The sequence below is a fragment of the Periplaneta americana genome, chromosome 14 (assembly GCF_040183065.1).
Source record: "Periplaneta americana isolate PAMFEO1 chromosome 14, P.americana_PAMFEO1_priV1, whole genome shotgun sequence".
Classification (NCBI taxonomy): Eukaryota; Metazoa; Arthropoda; class Insecta; order Blattodea; family Blattidae; genus Periplaneta; species Periplaneta americana.
In genome coordinates, this window is record NC_091130.1 from 109579226 (window position 1) to 109600498 (window position 21273).

A 21273-nucleotide genomic window follows, 5' to 3' on the forward strand; every position below is an offset into this window, starting at 1 on the left:
GATGCACTGGGTGGGAGATAGAGCATAATCTCGTTATTGAAGAATGGATTGAAGCTGCCATAGATTTATACTTACAATACATCCGATCACATATTTTCATTTATTTTTGTATAGTGTGAGAGCAATTTTTCATGCCAGTAATATGGAGTCAATCTGCTTGACATGCTATCCTAATTAAGATTTTTCTACTTATTTCTTTCTTTCAGATGAATGCTGTAGGATGTTACATCTTATCATAACAGTATTGATTATATTGATTTTGATACAAATCATCTTGAAGGGCAAATTGATAGACTATGTTATGTTTCTATAATGTAAGCTACTGGCTGTTACATGTACAGTTTTAACCACAGGATTTGGTTGTATGCATTCAGTTTTGCTGGTAAGAATGTGCATTTGTAGTAAGCTGGCATGAGAGGAAAGATTTGGTAGACTCACTTTTCAAACCCATGCTCTTAACGTGAAACTTGAGGCTCAAATTAATAAAAGTTACGAAAACTTCAACATGACGTCATTTACTTAGCAACAGATCAGACTCTTTTATTGATGAAGTGTTTTTTTTTCTCCCCCTCCGTTTTCATTCTTTATGCTTACTATAACACGTGTCATGATTTGGACATAATTTTTTCCTTATTTTATAGTTCGGAGGTTTGTGTATAATTCTAATGAGACAAGTACGTAACACTGACTCTTTTCTATGACACTCATTTTGTCAGCTTATAAAAACTTCTCAGCATGTCAGGACTCCATGGCCTAAATAATTATGCACGAAAGATAATGGTTTTATGTTTATACAAATGTACACTAACATGTGTGATTGCATTTTCTCTCAATCCTTTTTAATAAAGTGACACGCTGGATCGTCATGAAAGATCACAATGTTTTGAATCACCACAGTTCTGTATCATACCAGTCCCTTGCTCCTCTCTTTATCCTGGACATGTGGTCAGAACTGTACATGTGAAGGCCTGTATAGTATCAAGTCTGTTGCACCCACTATTTACATTATGTAGGATTACAGAGTTACCTGGTATGACTTTATTCATTCAATTGTGAAATACATACATTGTATTGCTTTAATTTCATTACATTATACATTACATAATTTAGGTTTTAACAAGTCTTCACTTCATTTGCATTCATAATCACATTCCTTCTCTATTTTAAATATCAGAGATATCCAGCTTTGAAACTGATACAATTCCTGCTTTTCGTTAGTTACTCCCTTTGGAACTTAAAATAATGTCGGTATTGTAAATCTTGACAGAATTGCGTATAGTTAATTTCAAGGGACATATTTGCTTTTAAGTGGAATATTTGTGTTATATTTATAATGTATACATGTTTTAAAGTGAGTCGTTAAATGAACTTGCTCTTAGCTTTGACTTTTTTTAAGTCTTTTGGTATATTAGAAGATTTTTTGTTATTGGACTTCCTAACATTATCTTGATCTGTAGCATTACAGTCATATGGATAAACTATGTTTGTACTTCTATATGATAAATGGGATTTATAAAAAATGAGTGAATATATTGGGAGAAATAGGATTGTCACTATTAATTATTCATTCATTTTTAATGTGTTAAGTAATAATAGATCACTACATACTTGGAAAGAAAACCTTTATCGCAGTCTGGTAATGGGTGTTAGCATTGTATTAAACATTTGTGTTAATGAATGGATGCCTGTATCCTTGTAAGTTCTTGATAGGGTGCATTCATCGTAGATTCGCTGCCTACACATTGGAAAACTAGAGCTCTTAATTTGCAACTTGAACTCTTTTCTATTCTTACATGCCTTGTAAATTGCCATTATATAAACGACAGTTTTGTTATGAAAAATGTATAGGTTAAAAAAATCAGTGGATAGAAATGGAAATATTCTTGTAGGATATTATTGTGTGCCCTAGCAGAAATAGAAATTAAATATTAGTTTGATCTTACAAAAACATTTGTGTGCATAATGCAGAGGATGATTGGTGTGAATGAGCTAAAGTGAATAATAGTCAGTTTTGTGGTTAGAAAAGATAAAAGGAAATGTTCAGTCACTTTGATTTAGATTTTCATGTTTGATATTTAACATACATGTGAACAGCATTTCTTCCAGTTCTCTTATAACACTTCACTTTTACCAGTCAGAAGTCCATGTATGCATGCATTAATCTTACTGTCTTGATTAACAGCTAAATAAAAGTTGGAATAAAGCTTTGTCATGTCATTTATTCACCAATATGTATCAATAAAATAACAATCCACTCCAAATTGGTAGGCTTATCATTTTGCATGATATGTTTCAAATACAATGAAACCTATTGTGCAGACCGTCCGTGGTGATGATGCAACTTCCTCTGTTTGTACTTTCGATATAACATATAACTAGATGCATATGGAAAAGTGATTTTTAAGTAAATAGGAAGTCATTTCTAAATCATTTCTAACTAATTAAATACAGATAATGTCTGAAAAGAAAGTACTTTCAGATGTCATGCCTATCTGTATAAAGAAGTTAGCCCACTATTTGTTGTGTCATTTAAAGGAATAACTATGTCTTTGATATACACTGAAATGAACTGCATATTGCAGTTGTGGAACAAGTAAAGTACAGACAAACCTATAAATACTTCCACCAGTCATGAAATTTTAGATTTTCAGTGATGAAGATCGAGTACAACACTATTTAAACATCAAGAGAATTACCTGCTTTGTACTGTCATTGTTCACATGCTGACTTTTATAATGCTTTGCTGCCTTCGACATTATCTCTGGTGCACCATGAGAGGTGGATCTATTTCACATCACTATACTGATGGTGTTGAAAGTGAGACAATTATGATTAATAGTGCAATTGAGGAAAATCTGAAAGAGATAATAATATGATTAGTGGGAGGTTGGTGAAATGCCAGAAGAGGAAATGGAAGTACTCCACAAAATTTTATTCACAAATTCCACTTGGACTCACTGATATTTTAATCCAGTCATCTACTGTGGAAGACTGATGCTGATGTTGAGCTAATGGTGTGTCACAGTTCAAGTTTCCAAGATTTTTACAGAACATTTTAAATGTTGATAAAGTAAATTTAATAACATATCTTAGAACTCTCCAATTATCCTTCGAGATTATTTTTACTGTCTGGTGTTATAACAGTAAGAATTATTTTCCGTGACATTCTGAAGAAATTGAATTATGATTGTTTGATGTGAAATGATTAGGTGTAGGATTATTCAAAAGTTGGGATATTTTCGAAAAGTGCTACGTTACATGAAGAGTAAGAATTACATAGAAATACAAAAAACCTTTCCATTCACAAAAAAGATTGGGATTTGGCACAATTTTCTTTTTCACTTGTGTCATATCTATTGCTTTGGCTATGCTCGTTTCGAAATGTGGTGAATGAAAGCTATCTAACCTGTGTTGTTGCATTTCTGTCTCTAATTTATTCCTCGAAATAATGGTTTTGGCTCATCAGGTTCGAATTTGTCGTAATGATTATTATTATTATTATTATTATTATTAATAAACTATTAGAATTTACGAGATATGGTATTCTGAGTGATTCGAGGTCTGGACTTATCTTTTTGTCATTCAAGACGTTTGTAAAATTTGAAGAAACTGGTTCTGTAGCAGGTAAACTTCCTGATAAACCAGAATCCTTAGAAAATTATGTAACTATTTTGATACTTGTACAAAAATTTCAGGAAATTATACTGACTGGCAAAAAGATGGAATAACATAATTTCTTTAAGAATTATAATAATTTTATTTCTTATGCGTTACTTTTTCTACATTCTGACATACACATGTTATAAACTGAAGTAAACATGTATCCTGTGCACTTAAATCCTGTCATCAAAATGCATTCTGTTCTAAAGTTCTGAAGTGTTGTAATTTATGTGAAACTTTAAGTAATGCTTTTCGTGGATGTGTCGATGCAATGGCATGATTATGCCACTGAAACTGTCACTGTGTGCATATCTTGCCCTAATACAGTAGCGTGCAAATTAATCCAAACAACGTAATTACTTATGCAAAACACTCAAACGGGATAAAAAAAAAGGATCTAAGACATACCTCAGTAATCTATGTGGCCTCCCTTGTTCCTAATAACAGCTCTGAGACGATTTGGCATGGATTCCACTAATTTCTCACAAATATTCTTCATTGCGAAACCATACACCAATGAGGGCAGAAATCATCATCTCCTTTGTATAACAATCCATTTTTTGCATTCTTCTTTTGCAAATTGACCACAAGTTCTCAATAGGGTTGATGTCGGGTGAGTTGCCTGGCCAGGGGAGTACCTGAATATTCTTCTTGTTGAAGAATTCCGTAGTTTTTCGAGACGTATGGCATGGTGCCAGGTCTTGTTGGAACACACCTCTGCCATCCGGAAATGATTTTTGCAGCTGGGGTACGATTCTGGTTTCCAATAAGTGAATATATTTGTCAGAATTCATCATTCCCTTGATAGGTATTAATGCTCCAGGCCCTTCATGTGTAAAAAACCCCAAAACATTACTTTAGGGGGTATTTGGGTGCTTGTTGGAGATGAGCTGCTGTTACTTTTTCGGATCTTTCCGTATGTAAGAAACACGGTGGCCGTGGACCTCGAAATGAGACTCATCGGAAAAAAGTACATTCTTCCAGTCATTCACTGTCCAGTGTTGATGTAATTTTGCCCACATTAAGCGTTTTTTGCACATAACAGGGGTTAGCAGTTGCTTCTTAATAAGCTTACGAGCCCTTCGTCCAGCTTCCAAAAGCCTATGCCGCACTGTTGTGATGTGAATATTCGCCCCAGTGGTAGCCATTAACTCGCGGGTTAAGTTGACAGCAGTTAGTCTAGGATTTAATTTACTTTTCCTGAAAATTAAACGATCATCTGCAGGTGAAGTCTTCCTTTTCCGGCCACAGTTTCCTTTTTTCTGGGGTGTGATGGATCCAGTCTCCCTGTATCGTTTTATGATCGAATTAACAGTAGCCAAACCGATGTGACATTCTGCAGCAATTTGCCTCTGTGTCATAGAAGAATGCTCTGCTGATGTTATAATTTTAGACCGTTTTCGTGGAGTTGTATCCATTTGTGAAGACGACAGAATGTACACAGGATTGCAGTATTAAGTCTTCAACACAACTGAAATGCTTATAAGTACAAAACGACAGGCAAAATGTCACATATTATTAAAAAAAAATAATGACAGACCTTCAACAATGGAATTACACGTACTACAGATGTCAATTAAAGCGGTATGAGCAGCCGTGAGGCCAACAATGACAGAAAATGTAAAAATATGTCGTGTTCGGATTAAATTGCATGCTACTGTATTGTGGGTTACCACACATAGTGGCGATAATGTCCTCCATTCATCACGCCATACTGACCACAAGGTCCTGCAATGTTTCCTGAGGGATGAGGTTCCATTTTTCCTACAATGCTACCCACATTTCGTTAGGGCGTCGAAGTTGTGACGTCAGACACTTTGGCCGAGTATATCCCACATGTGTCCAATAAAATTTAAGTCTGAGCTACGTGCTGGACTGTATAGGGTTGGTATTTCGATATCACATCCATCATGCAGAGAGTAGCATAGGGATGGGTGTTGTCATGCATAAGGATGAAATTTTTGCCGCTGAAAGACATTACATCTGTCATCGATTTGCAAAAGGGGACATGTTGAAAATAACAAAGTGTTACAAAATCGCAAAAACTATAATAAAGTTAAATTAAAATGTTAATATATTTTTTTTCTAATTAGATCACTATGGATACATACATTCAGAATTCATGAACATTTTAATTTTTTAAGTCTGTTATGTTTTTTTTTTTTTTTGCAATACTTTGTTATTTTGGACGTGTCCTCTTTTGCAAATCGATGACAGACATGGTCTGCTAACACTTTCAGTAGATATAGGTGCATATTCAGAGTGCCTTCATCGATGAAAACAAGCCTTGTTCGAGCCCCAAAACTGATATCGCCCCATACCAAGCGGCAGTCTTTTGGAGAAGTTGCACAGCGAATATCGTTCCTCACACTTTCTCCATAGTATCTCTCTATCGTCAGGTGATTGGAAGCAAAATTGCTACTCATCTGTGAACAGTACCATTGACCAATGGTCCACAGTTCAATTCCGGTGTTAATAAGCAAATTGTAATTGCACTTTGTGGTGCTGAGGGTGAGCTATGGAGAAATTTCAGGTCTTCTTGAGGTTAAATTGGCTTTCCGGAGTGTTGTTTAACGTTTCTCTCACTCACAGTGATGTTCCTCATTGTTTCGAGATGATTTCTGGCCTGGACCACAGTTGTGTGGAGATATCGTAAGATATGGAGAGTCAGAAACCGTCATCCCTGGCGGATATAGACCTACCACGGCTTGATTCTTGTCATCTGTGGTAGGTATCCAGTTTACAGAATCACCGTAGGGCATCTTGGATGGTTCCACAATAGCATTAGCCATAAAACAAATGATTCATGCATCCTCAACCTACATGACAGCTCTCGCATTGTGTTCTCGAATAAGAGGCATTTTAACTTATCAAATTCAAAACAGAAACTGAAGAAGAATGTTGATTTATGAGAGAAAATGTTTATGAATAGGGGCCATTGGACAATTAAAAGGTTTTACTGCTGTTCCGTGTTATAAAAACATTCTCTTAACATCATATTCATTTTCAAAAATGTTGAGTACATCTTTACTTTGTCATGACATCTATTTAATTTAATAATGCTCTTTAAATTGGTAATTCTTTTTTGTCAAGATTCAGTTTTACAAAGTGATCCACTTTTTTTTTTGCTGGTCAGTTTAGTAAAACATTTCGATTAAGGAACATATAGTGCAAAAAAAGAATTGTGAGACAACTGAAAATGAGCTACTCAGCATTATGTCGAAATTCAGAAATAGTTAAACCTAAATGAAAATGCTTTTGAGCTTCAGAACATCAATACAGTGATCCATATTTTTTTAAATTTATTGATCAATCAGCGCATTTAGCGCTATACAGATCATTTCTAAATAAAATATAAATACAATACATGACACTGAATTGAGGGCATCCTAGATTGGGCTCCTCAATGAACAAAAATAATTGTTAATAAATAATTATATGCATAGGTTGGTGTGATGATAAATCCATGTTAACTTCGTTGTGCAGTCACTATAAGAAATCCAAATGGACCTGGAAAGGGGAGTTAAAATATTATGAATTGAAGTACATTTTTAATTAAATGAAGGTATAAATAGCCTAACTACAGAACTTGATCAGCACATAATCCATTTGCTGCTGTTAAGCAAGAACTACATGATGTGCAGGTTACAGTTCTATGTGAGTTCTATCACATTTTATCATAGAAACTTTCTTATTTATTTATTTTAAGAAAGTGTCATTGGTCAGAGAATTACATTGTAGATTACAGCAAAAAAGTATAACCGATTTAATGTAGGCACCTTATTTTTATATCATGGCTGTTGCATCACCTACATGCAACCCCCAAACTTTTTGGAGAACCACACCTGCCATTGGTTAGCTGGTCCATATGACCTAGCTGAGAGGGTTGTCAGACAACTCCACCGACCATATCCCCTCTTACTGCTTGGGGGATGCTTATGCATGCCATGAAAGGTCAGCATGCTGAAATGGCATTTCCTCTATTTTTGATGGAACAGTTACACCGTTGTGACTCAATCCCTAGAGCATTGATGATGCTGAAAATGCAGTATATACAACACTTACTGTGTTGAACTCCTCAACCCGGTGCTAAGCACTGAAATGGTATTTAAATGCCCTAGTAGAATGAAATTTACATGCCATCACTTTTATTTCTATTTTCGAAATGGTAAACGTAATACAACTTTAGAAGGCAGTAAAAAATAATAAAAAAAAAGACTCTGCAATATACTTGAAAAGAATGCATGAAAATATCTCCAATAAATGGCAAACAGTGGCCTATTTTGTTAAATTGTCCATGATGTGTATACATGTATGCAAAATGCTACTGAACTATCCTAGGGAGTTGGTTACATGCATATGGGAAACCGGCCTGTGGGATTAATATCTTAAGCCGGGATTATAAAACCTGCATACAGTGTATATGTATATCACACATTGGAGAGCAAGAGAGTTAGTGGCTTTATTGCCAAGAACTCAGCATTAGTTTACAACAACAAAATCATTGTAGATTACCGAATAGCATTACTTTAGAATGTTAAAAGATTGTGAACCATAATCGCATTAAAGAATCTTACTTTTTTCCCTCCACAAACACCAGATACAAACCCTCTCAATTTTTGATAATGGAATAATCGCCATTCTAATGGTGAAAGCTTGAAGCAATCAGTTGCTTACAAAATCTAACCAAGCTCTTTCGAAGTCTTTCCTGTATCTGAACAGAAGAAAACTTAAGAGAGTCGTTGGGTTAATTAGTGGACATGGTCATTTCAGGAAAATCTACAAACTATGGGCTATTTCAAGGAGCAGTTTTTAGACTGTACAAGCAGAACACAGATTCTGAAGAGCACATACTGCTTGAATGTGGGGTCTTAGAGAGGAAGAAACTCCTAGAGACGTGATAACGTGAATTGTTCTCATTTTGTCTGTATTTTGCACCATTTTTTTATATTTCTTTCTCATTTTTGAATCACGAATTAATAATCATATCCTTATAATAAAACAAAAAGAAACATAATTCAAGTTTTTAAACGAATTCCAGCTATACCCAATCTTTTATTCGCGAAATCTTAATAATAATAATAATAATAATAATAATAATAATAATAATAATAATGATAATAATAATAATAATGTATTTTTAAATAATATTTTCATAATTTCCGGCTCACCCCCCCCCACCCACCAATGGCACATTTTGTTCCACCATTTTGTCAGCAAATGAATGCAACTGTGTATTAATATTTATAGGGTGCGGCAGTGGGATATGACGGTTTTTATAGTTCTGTTGTGGGACACTCAGGACGAATTAAAAGAAAACACATATACTGGAAGTAATCTAGTACAATGCAATTTATTAATGTCTGATTACTTTTTAAAAACTACATTTCATAAGTAGCCTCCACGGCAACGAATACATTACTGCAATCTGCTATGAAAGTTCTGCGTAACTCGCCCCAACAAAACAGGTTGATGGCACTAATTTCGTTCCTTATGTTTTGTTTCAGCTGGCTGATGGTGCAAGGCTTGTTGCGATACATCCTACTTTTGAGATAACCTCATAAAGTAATAGCTGCAATCAGGTCAGGAGATCTTGGTGGCCAGGAAATGTCTCCAAATCATGAAATTATTCGTTCTGGAAACATGTTTCACAGACAGTTCATTGAACCATGAGTAGTGTGCGCTTTATTACTTCCTATGGGGTTATCTCAAAAGTAGAGTGTATCGCAACAAGTCAAGATCTCCTGACCTTACTGCAGCTGATTACTTTCTATGGGGTTATCTCAAAAGTAGGGTGTATCGGAACAAGCTTCGCACCATCATCCAACTGAAACAAAACATAAGGAACGAAATTAGTACCATCAAACCTGTTTTGTTGGGGCGAGTTATGCAGAAGTTTCATAGCAGATTGCAGGAATGTATTCGTTGCTGTGCAGACTACTTACGAAATGTAGTTTTTTTAAAGTAATCGGACATTAATAAATTGCATTTTACTAGATTACTTCCAGTATATGTGTTTTCTTTTAATTTGTCCTCAGTGTCCCACAACAGGGCTATAAAACTGCCATATTCCACTGCCGCATTCTATATATGAATTTTAAAAACTGAAAATTGATGCTGAAAATGCTGCATATACCACTCTTACCATGTTTAATATCTTAAGCGAAGATTATAAAACTTGCATATGTATAATTTTAAAATAACAGCACCAAATTGACTATAACTCCAAAATCTTGAAATTTTAAAATGAATTTTTCTTAAAAAAGTCACTTTTACGGAATTCTTAACATTGGAGTGGCGGTTCTGGAACTTATGGAGAATTCAGAACTAGAACTCATGGGTTAAGGGATAGAACCAAACCCCAAATAATTCGTAAAAATCTCCGTTTTTACTACTACTGCTACTATGACCACCACTACTACTAGAGTTGAGATAAATAACAAGTGCTCTGTCATTTTACAAAAAAAAATTCGTACCTATAATCCTCCTCCTCTTCTATCATTTTGGGCCAGCCTACTTAGCCTCCTCCAGACATCTCTGTCCTTCCAACTTCTTTCACTCTCTATTTATTCCCACTCTATTCCTCTTGTTTTCAGGTCTTCTTCACCTGATCAACCATTTTGTTCTTGGTCTTTCTAATGGTCTCTTCTTTTCCTTCATTCTCATTTCCATTGCTCTTCTGAGTGAACTACCTGGTGTCATTCTCTCTACATGACCAAACCATTGTAGTCTCTTTTTATCAATAAGTTCTTGTAAAGGTCTAACTCCAACTCTTTCTCCTATTTCTATATTTCTGATTTTATTCCTCCTGATCTTTCCTTAATGCTTTGCAATATCCTTCTTTCTTCTTGTAATCTGCTTTTTATCTCTCGATCCTATACCCAAGTTTTAACAGCATAACCTATTACTTGCACAAAGTATGTTTTATACAAGGAGTCATAACTTCCTTCCATCTGGAAAGAGCATGTCAAGAGGATTGATCATACTACAGGGTTGTGCAGATAAAACTAGCTGTCTCATCTCTTTTGATTTGAAACAAACTTTTTTCAAAGAAATATTTTCCTTGCAACTTTAATTAAGCATTACCATTTTTTCCATTTTTTTTCATATCTATAATTAAACTATTCTTACCATACTTTATTCTTCTTTTTTATTGCCTCTGAAATTCTCGCATTTCACTATGGTGTTTGTTTGGGTTTGCTTCTCTTTGAACATACAGGGTAGCCCACGTAACTCTTTCACCTCCAATAGCGTGTGAAATATTTCAGATATACACAAACCAATAATTAAAAGTTAAATTACATGGAAGGGGACATTTGATACACGAAATTTATTTTTTGTACATGAAATAATTTTCAAGATATCAAGAGTCAACTTTCTTTTTTTTTTTAAATGGGAACCAACTATGTTTTGTATTGCAAATGTTGTGTTTGCTCTGTCTACTTTACTTATTGTTTGAATGTCACCGGTAAGAGTAAACATAAGCAATGTTCGACCACTTTGACCAAGGATCAAATAGAGGGGTGTTGGACCCCGGACTCATTTCACCGGCATTATCACCTTCATATTATTCAGACGCTAAATAACCTAGATGTTGATACAGCATCGTAAAATAACCCAATAAAATAAAATAAATCAACTAGAGGGAGGACAATATTGTAGTTAGAATTATGTGTCAATTAGATCACAATCGCAATGTATGGAAATACTGTGGAAATGTTGCACATGGTGAAGTGAGACATAAAAGTAGTGTAACAATAAAAAAATAAGTTTACAATTGATGTTCGAAGAGATGACCATTTGCATCGCAACAGCTCTGTGCACGCCAATGTCTTGTTGTTCAATTGTCCAGTACAGAACTGAAGAAGTAAGAGTTGTATTGGATAGTATACGTACTACGGGTGTGTTCGATCTTCAGTTACATCAACATTATGAACTAGACATAAGGAAGGGTGCGTCAGATATTGTTTATGTTTACTCTTGCTTGTGACATTCAAATACTCGGTAAAGTAGTCTGTTGTTACTAGACGGAGCTAATGCAACATTTGCAGTACAAAACATAGTTGATTCTCATTTGAAAAAAGAAAGTTGACTCTAATATCTTGAAAATTATTTAATGTACTGTACAAAAAATACATTTCGTGTATCAGATGTCCCCTACGTCTTAATGTGATATATTTTTTTCCACTTTTAAGTGGCTTCCCTCATTTACTGTATGTTTCACTACAGATGAATCTGTAACTTCTTCTGACATAATATTCTATCCTACATTGGTAGACTACAACTTGAAAACATAATATATTATCATAACACACAGTACAATTCATTTTGTAGATTGTACTGATAAATAATTTACTCTCACATAATTCACAACACCGAACACAATTCACTCCACTTCCTTAATAATATCACATTTATTGGTAAATGAATATTGCTCTCCAATAAGCAGATCTATCACAATTCACAAATTCATAACACAACAATTCAGTGTACTATTCGTAGCACTTCATAAAAGTGACCAATCAACTGAAACTAAACTGCCCATCTGACATTCCGCACTTCAATTAAGGCTTTGATCTGTATCTGCGATTCCTCTAAGATTATGAGATGCTGAGTTCAGGCAGGTCTCATACACAGCCTGTGCACGTATGGCATTATTGAACATGTTGACATCATTCAAAATGCAACCATTTTCTATCAGCAAGGTATTTCAGTACAAATATAAAACGTTAGGTTAGCTCTACTACATATTACTGCATAGTGCAATAGTGTATACTTTAATCTGACCGCAGTGTATAACTTTTCCGTGTTTTGTATTAATGCGCTCTACTTTTTATTTCAATGAAAATAATTGTATATACTGTTGTAATAATATAAATTGGTAGATAAGCTTTCATTTAATACTTGTAAAGTGCAATATTGGTAATTTTTAAAAACAAGAAACCATTTATAAGGAGGGATTACTTTTCTAATTGCGCACTGGTGTGCTTTGGTGTGCAACCAATTGTGAGATCCTTGCCCATGTGCATTTGCATGAGGTACCATTCTAAGAGTATGCCAAGTTCATGTGACATTTTATTTTCCAAATATCCAAATTCAAAACAGAGTACAGGTAAAAAAAAAAAAACAACAAATCAACCGGCTCATTGATATGATTTTGTAGAAAAGTAGCAGAGTTCGCCTTTCAACTTTAAAATACCAGTAATATGTGTTAGTTCTTTTTTTATATTGAAATAATAATAATAATAATAATAATAATAATAATAGGCCAAATAATTTAATAGTTAAAAATCTGCGCGTTTTGTTAAGCTTCAATACTGTGAAATACATTGCGACTCTTGGCATATTACTATTTCTCGCTTTTGGCTCTCCTCCAATTTCTAGTCAGTACCACTTACCTATCGTTTACACCTTCACTCACCTGTACAAATGCTTTCTTAAAATGTTCTCATTCTTCACTTTACCTTTTTCTGTTTTCGGTATTCGTGTTTTCAATTTTTCTTGAAATTCTTCCTTTTTATTTCTTTCTTTCAGTTTTCACTCTTTTATCCTTGCCATTCTTTTTGATATTGTCTTCTTTTTAATGTTCTTAAATTCTGCTGTTACCTATCTGTTATTTGGGATGACATATTATAATGATTAATGATATAGGCAGTCAATATTTTTTCAATAAAATTGTCATGTCAGAGGGAATTAATTATTATTTACGTAATTAAACCACCAATCAAGTATTTCAAATAAAATAAAAATAAAAATAGCAATATACTTGAAAATAATCATTTTATTTGATTTTTATTTATTTATTTATTTATTTTGTTTCCACCCCGTTTTGTTTCTTAACATAGGATATAGTGATTAATATGGCCTGGAGTTTTATATTTCGGGCTATTCTTTTCTTGGTTCATAATTAGAAAATTTCAGTGTACTTTTCCATTTCATCATGCCTGCTGGATCCAGACGTGTTAATTCTTTAAATCTAAATGAGGTTAAATAGAACTGCATGGACCTTTTTCAGAAACAGTAATTATGCAAATGAATTTTTTTCTTCAGATTCGTATAGAATAAAATTTCTCGAATTCACACACAAATATAAAGAATACCAAACTTTAAGAAATTCCTTTAACCCATATAAAGGTCATTAGTTATCACATGAAACCAAATACTTGCATGAGCCATAGCATAAAGAAAGAACATTATGGTGGGGGTAAGTGAGCTTGATGGATACAAGTAGAAGCATTGCAAGGGAGGGATGCTTCTGAATCCACTTTCTTCTTCCTCTAACATGCAGTTAGGTTCCACAATATAACGAATGGCTATACTAAATAAATTTATTCGGGGAGCTTGAATGATTCATGTCAATCAACAGAGAACTAAATATGTATGTAATATATTGTTGTGATGTAATGCTTGTCTTTATAGTAACATGATGCTGTACTCTCCATTTGTAGGAAAAAGAGTGACTATCATTCTTAAACCTGTCCTTACTTGTCTACCAACTTGTCAGCAGAGTTCAAAGATTTGAAAGTGAAAACTAAATGTAGTAGTAAACTAAAGCACTGAACCTTGTTCATTGTTTGCCAATCTTTAACTTAATTCATTGCTGATAGAAAAGTATAAAATAAACGAAAGTATTAACAATAAGTCCAGTTAGCACAGTTCGTTAATAAAGTTGTTTGTTTGTTTTCCAATGGCCACTTTTGGGATCATTTAACCTATTTTGCTTCTTGCCTCCCAGCCTAGATCATATATACCCAGATTGCTCTGCATTATAGGCTTTGGCGGTAACAACTTTTGTCAGGTTTACTATGCTGCCATCTAGTTTTACATAAGGAGTCACGTCATAACTCCCATTTGAATTGCATTAGCGACTGTACTGCCATCTCGTGTTCGTTTACGGCATATGGGTGGCGATCCTGGCAGTTGTTCTCTTCAAAGTGCAACCGACTTTAACATATGAATGAGCAATCTATATGTGATCTGGGCTCCCAGTAAAGAGCACTCAAATTTCTGCACTGCTGTGCTTCTTCAGTTTAGCACATTGAAGCAGATGGCCAGAATTGTTGCTCATTTTGCACTACCCAGGGACTTATGTGACTTAAGAGAATGTCACAGATGCGAGCAACACTGTCCCTCTGGATAGTGAAGTTGTATTCTGTATACTGTTCAGTGTGCGTTATTTGCAGTATGACATTCGATATGGCAAAAGGTAAGTCTTCGAAAGTTAATCTAATCCTGTAATGGATTGGAGAAGACTGAATTTACTATGGATGGAAAAGGAACTTCTTTTTATCAAGCCTGACAAAATCAAGTAAGTAAACCCAAGTATTCGCTAGGTTTATTTTGGTTGAATATAGTTTTTTTTAATTTTACCCCACGAACCATTCTGCTGAGCAACAACTCCAAAAGCACTGCAGCCATGAGGCTTATTGTGTGCCTTCTCATGCATATGTATTTAATTACTTATGTATCACTGTAAATTAATTTTTATATGATTATATTCTTACAGTGTTAATTTCTGTTTCTTTTTATTAGATAAATTACGACAAGAAGTCGCATTTCCTTCAGTGCAAAAGTTCTGCAACTCACATTAAAGTTGTCCCAAGAAAGCAAAGCAAACTAAAGATTCAGCTATTTATTTCCACTGTGATGGGTAGTACAGTGGAACTTTAATCTTCATTGTGCGTGGCATTGGTGTCGGCAAATGTGCCTTGGAATGTACTGCAAATGGAATTTTACAGGCTTCCTTGTGGACATCAGTGGCTGAAATATACCAGAAGAGTCAATGTTGGGCAAGAATTGTTTGAAACAATCGTATGAAAAGACTCTTGAAGATACTAAAACAAAAATTGTGGCTTACAGTCATTAAGACAATGGGTAATTGTGGCCAATTTATAGCTAACACCGTGGCGGGGAAATTATGGATTCAGGAAGACCGCACCTGATCCTGTGTAAAGTGCTGGAGAAGATGAACCACTGTACTGTAGCCTGCACTGTCAGAGATGCCTTCCTTTGGCCTTTGCTCTTGGTGACAGACAGTGCTATCTACATGATTAAAGCAAATGAATCACTGTTGTTAAAGCCAAGACAGCCTGTCAGAAGAATAGCAATGCTGCTCCTCTGCTTTTTTCTTAAATGCCCACTTCCAGCATATACCAGCTGAATTTCAACACCTGGTCCGATATTCTTATGAGCAACTCCGAATATGGAAAAATGAAAGAAGTGTGTGCAAATATCCATGGGGGAAACAGTACACAGGCGAATTACCTTGGGTGCCACGAACAAAGGTATCAATGAAATGCATAACATCTTGTGCCCCAGAAAGGTCTTTCTTAGCCTACAAAAATGTGATGACAGTGGAGTGAGTTTCACTTCAGAAAACTTAGAAATGCTGCTAATTGTGTATAGCAGTATTGTCAAATTTTATAACTTTCTTAAATGTTTGTGTTTATGTGGGTACTAGTGTCTATTGAACATAGTATATACTTTTCACTCAAATACTATAAACAGATAAAATAATAAATTATGCCAATTTGCGGATTACTTACATTTTCTGTGTTATGTGAGTACAAATATAAATTTTATATTTTTATCAAATGACTATAAAAGATTAAAAGAATTGTGTCAAAATGTGAATTACATCAATTTTCTTTGTTTATGTGTTTGCTGTTTGTATATCTTTCATTAAAAGACTATAAAAAGCGTAAATAATTGTTTAAAAACCAAAAGAAGACTATATCCCATGATCATAAAACCTAAATTTATTTCATAAAATCTAAAACTCCAGGCCATAGTAATTAATAATATAGGCAGTGGTTATCAGAATGTTCGTCCATTACATTTTTCCCTGGTTGTACATTTGCTCTACATCAATTTTTGACCATAAATTTTTCGTCTAGTTCTTTTTAGCACTTTATGATATAGTATCATTCTGTATGTATTTTTGTCCCTGTATGATTTTGTCCATAGAGTTATTCTGATCTTTTCATTTTATTTCCTGTATAGAACCTCTCTTCAAATAACACATCATTTTGTTAGTAGAATTTTTAGATGATGCAGATCTATTCCTCTGCACAGAACATCCTTCTACTCATCATCTTTCAGCATATCGATTCCATGCCTCTGGAATTCTCTCCCTGACCATGTCAGAGACTGTCTGACAATATCAAAATTCAAATTTAAATTAAAGAATCATATTCTAATTCATGGAATTGCTTGTTGAACACATGTCAGGTTGTGCAAATTCGGCTTAACCCATGACATATAATAAATATTGTAACTATGCTGTTGTAAAATTGACAATTAATATGTAATGTGTTTATTATTATTATTATTATTATTATTATTATTATTATTATTATTATTATCAAATATCACTGTCATCATTGCTATCTCTGTTTTTTTTTTTTCTTGTATTAGCTCGATGAGAGCTCTATAGTGTTCTTTTGACCCTGTTGATCCTCTATAGGGCTTTAATTTAATTTGTATTATTTTCATCAGTGTTTGTATTTCTTTTTTGTATTTATATGTGCTACCTGCTAGGATGGAAGAGAAGGCCTTATGGCCTTAATTCTGTCAGATTAAATAAATAAATCACTAAAAAAATTAAAGAAATATAGGAAACAAAAGACACAAATCTATTTTCTTTTAATCTATGTAACACAATATATCCTAAATTCATTACAGGGATTTGGTTTATAATGTGTAATTTCATTTTCTTTTCCTTCATTTGAAAATATTACTAATCTTTCAGGACTATTTCTTCCACTTTCATACAAAAGAAACAACTGTTGATTTATTTGGCTACATCATATGGATGATTAAGGTTAACTTCTAGTAGGCTTATTGCCCATGGTACTGCTAGTCTTACTTCATTTTACTCTAGGTTTATTTTTGTAACATTTTGTCTGTGTAGCATTTTTACCAAACTCTCTTCATTTTGTATCCTTTTCATATCTTGTCTCATAATTTCACTGGGAGCTTCATATGGTGATTTCATAGCTCTGCTTTATATTTTTTGGACCACTCTTTTGCTTCCAATACAGCACCATCTGATGCGTGAAGATTTGCAGCAAGATTAATTTTGTATGTTCTTGTATTTTGCAAATCTACATGAATGTAACATGTACTACAACTTGACTACTTTTCACATCGCTCATACATTCTGGTTCAATTTCTATTGCAAAATTGGTTTGGTGATAGCATTCATCTTTTACAAACAATGATTTGTTTTCCTTCGACATAATTTTGGGATTCATGACAGCATATTTTTAATTATACAGTAAAACTGTCTAAAGCACCCACTAGCCGTTCTTAAAAAAATGGTCGCTAGTACAGGTAACCGCTAAAATAAGGTTATGGCATTTTTTATGTGATCAGATCTTATTTTATTATATGATATTAAAATATTAATTCGCTTATTAATGCCTGCTTTAATTAATATACTATTGCAATAATAATAATAATAATAATGATTATAATAATAAATGCTAACACGTTAATCTGATATATGTAATTACTACTTATTTGCACATCTCTTTTAGCGGCACAAGCCACCATTGCTAGCAGAAAAATCTTCTAGGCCTACATTTAGTTCTTTTGTTTTCTGTTGTACTTTTTCCTGCAGTATTGATCCACCAACTGTCATCTTGTTTGCACGTGCGCTTTTATACCATTCATAAACAAATTATCAACTCCTCTGCACTTCTCTCTTCACTCCATGATACATATTTTCTTCCCATTTTTTTAAAATCCATTCTTTGTTCTTAAGAATGTCATTGGCTTGCATTTTGCGGCATTATAAAATTTCAGTAAGTTTCGTAGCAGAGTTTCCTTTATAGCTTGGGAAAATCATTTTCACCCAACTTAAAGTCACTTTTTTCTTAACACTCTTTACTGTACATATACACTGTATCATAGTTTCAAGACTGCACACAAGTGAACTTACTAAACTGGAATAAAATTAATGTTTTTCTGTAACAGTGATATTGTTAACGTAGAATTGCTCCAAATTTGAGTGACTAAGAGTACAGTATTCAATACGTTTTCGAACAAGCATTCTTTAATGATTTTGCATACTGTTGATTTGTCTAATCATGCCATCCCATTCATTTGTTGCAAGTAATAAAATTTACAACTTTGTTTGCTTGCACCTAAGGACAGGATGAAGAAGATGTATTTATTGCACCCCAGAAAAGAGAAAGTGCAAATTCGATGGTCAGACCAGCTTGATGATACGTGTCTTAGAGATGAACACAGGAGTGTACAGTATAGTGTTCAGAGTAGTTTTCCGACTGTCTAATACAGTTCAGTCTATGAAATGTGGCTGGCCACTGAGTGTGGTGCAAGGTGGTCGGTTATTGAGGAATTAGTTGCATGGGCTTCATGGAGAATACCTTGGTTCCAGAGAAAAAAGACCATTTATTGATGTGGCTGTTGTGGAGGTTGCCATTTCGTCAGGTTTCACTGTATTGATGTGTGCATTTCAATGGTAACACCAATCCATTTTTGTATTTCCAATTATTTACCATGACTGGTTCTGGTATTTGCCAGAATGGTATCCCACACCATTCTAGAGACTGAATGTCCAAAACCAAATATTAATGATTGCACAATACAGTCAACTCTGGATATAGTGAACCTCTGCGGATTTGCATATTTCTTTCACTATATCCGGAAGTGTCTCTCCCCTAACCTTAAATGACAGAAATGAATGAAATTGTGAACAAGAAAATAAAATATTTCATTTTTGTGGAATGGATTACGCTGTATACTGTTACAGTTGATTTACTATGCTGTCGATCCAAGTCCGCTGCGAAAGACCACGTTCAATGTCACATATAATATTCGCTTATCTTCCAAAGAAAACACTTTACGCTATGACATTTTTATACAATACATTCCCTGTTGGAACACTAGATCAGGTAGAAATGACAAACACTATTATGATGTGACTGCATACTCAGCCTTGGAATTCCCCTGGTCACTTAATGGAAACTGGAAGAGGGTTGATGGAGTTTGAAAACCATCGAAATCTTACCTTCATTTATGCTCTGGACCAAAGACATCTCCTTTTAATAAAAGAAGGCAATTTCATTTTCCGCTGTTTCAATGCTATCCGTCATAATGGAAATGTTTCTGAGAACAAAAGACAACCCTTTGATGGTGGAGGATTAGAAATAACAGTAGGGTAGAGTGCCTAAGAACAGAATGTCAACCCTTAGAGGGTGGAGTTAGGCAAGGTCGTCACGCGTTGCCTGGATTTACAGTACAGCTCATTGTCTAGGAATCACTAAACCTTCCTTTGTCCTTTGACTAAAGGAGTAAGAAACTTAAAATGTTGTTCTCAACACATTCTTTCAATTTTATACAAGAAGGTCTGACTTCAAATAAGAATTTGTCCGGATTCAAGGTTCACTATAAACGGAAATATTAATGTACTTTTTAATGTATGCGGGTCGGGTCCAACGATTTAGGTTCACTATAACCGAATGTTCACTATAACAGAGTTCACTATATCCAGAGTTGACTGTATATAGATTGGACAAACGTTCCGAGGAATGAACGTATTTTGGATGAAATTTACTGTTGGATAGAAATGTTAAGGACTACTCCAATGGACTTAAGGCAAAGAAGTTTAGACGATAAGATGTAGACAGAAATTCCTGAAAGGATAAGCAGTATGTTTTCTGATCAGATTTTAATAATTTACTTCTAACAAGACCATTTAGGTCATAAGTTAGGTTCTTTATCTTGTTCCTATCAATATTTCATCATTAGTCTGCCGAACTAGCTCTGTGGTAGTGTGTCTGCCTTCAGACTAGCTGGCCCAGATTTGATTCCCAGCAGGATCAGGAATTTTCATGTAAAATTTCTACCTCGGGACAAGGAAAGATAGTGGTGCACAACTTCTAATTACTAAATTGTGCACCAATATGCCTGGGTTAAATCCCAAATCTCTCGCAGTGCATATGAAGGAAAGGCATATGTCACTGTTGATAGTGATTCATCTATTGGATGAGAACGTTATGCCTGGCAGTCCCCTTGGTGCTATTCGACAGGATTAGGCTCCATGCCTGCACCGGGTTTCCCCTTCTCTCTTCGTCCTCACCCATTCTCTACACTACACTTACACATACACTCACCCTAGTACACAACATAACTCTTAACAGATACACATCACACCGCTGAAGTAGTGTGCAACTTGAAAATGGGTTACAGTCCTGTCATCTATCCACAGTATGCAGAACTCGAATCACGCAAGTGAAGTGGGTAGGCATTAGATACACATATTTAATCATTAAAAACTATGTTCAGATATCACATTAATTTATTTTTATCTTTAAATGATGAAGTAGTCGATCCCTCTAAGCTGGTACTGTAATAGTTTCTTCAAACAGTTTCCCCTTCTTTAGAATACTACGGATTTAGTTGCTTTCACTAGAATTAAGTTTCATTCCAATTTATGCGAAGTTACTTTCTGCTAGATTAATACAATTGCATTTTCCTTATTAGTAGTGATTGCAATGTCATCTGCAAACACAACAACAGATATAGGGATCATATTTTCAGTTATTGTGTATCCGTATTTTTTTCGACAGTTTCATTGTAAGATTA

The 21273-nt window shown here is 34.4% G+C and overlaps 1 protein-coding gene across 2 annotated transcripts in view; it reads left to right on the top strand.

The window, feature by feature from the left end:
- LOC138713653 (chromobox protein homolog 1-like) overlaps window positions 1–21273 on the top strand; it is a 125999-nt gene that overhangs the window by 75712 nt on the left and 29014 nt on the right. Inside the window, exon 5 of one of the 2 annotated variants that reach the window (XM_069845911.1) lies at window positions 207–2203. The exons of the other annotated variant lie outside the window; for it this stretch is intronic. Within the exon in view, the coding sequence (XP_069702012.1) occupies window positions 207–210 (4 nt within the window). The 3' untranslated portion in view covers window positions 211–2203. Of the gene's footprint in view, window positions 1–206; window positions 2204–21273 lie in introns of those variants that run through there. 2 annotated transcript variants of the gene reach the window in all.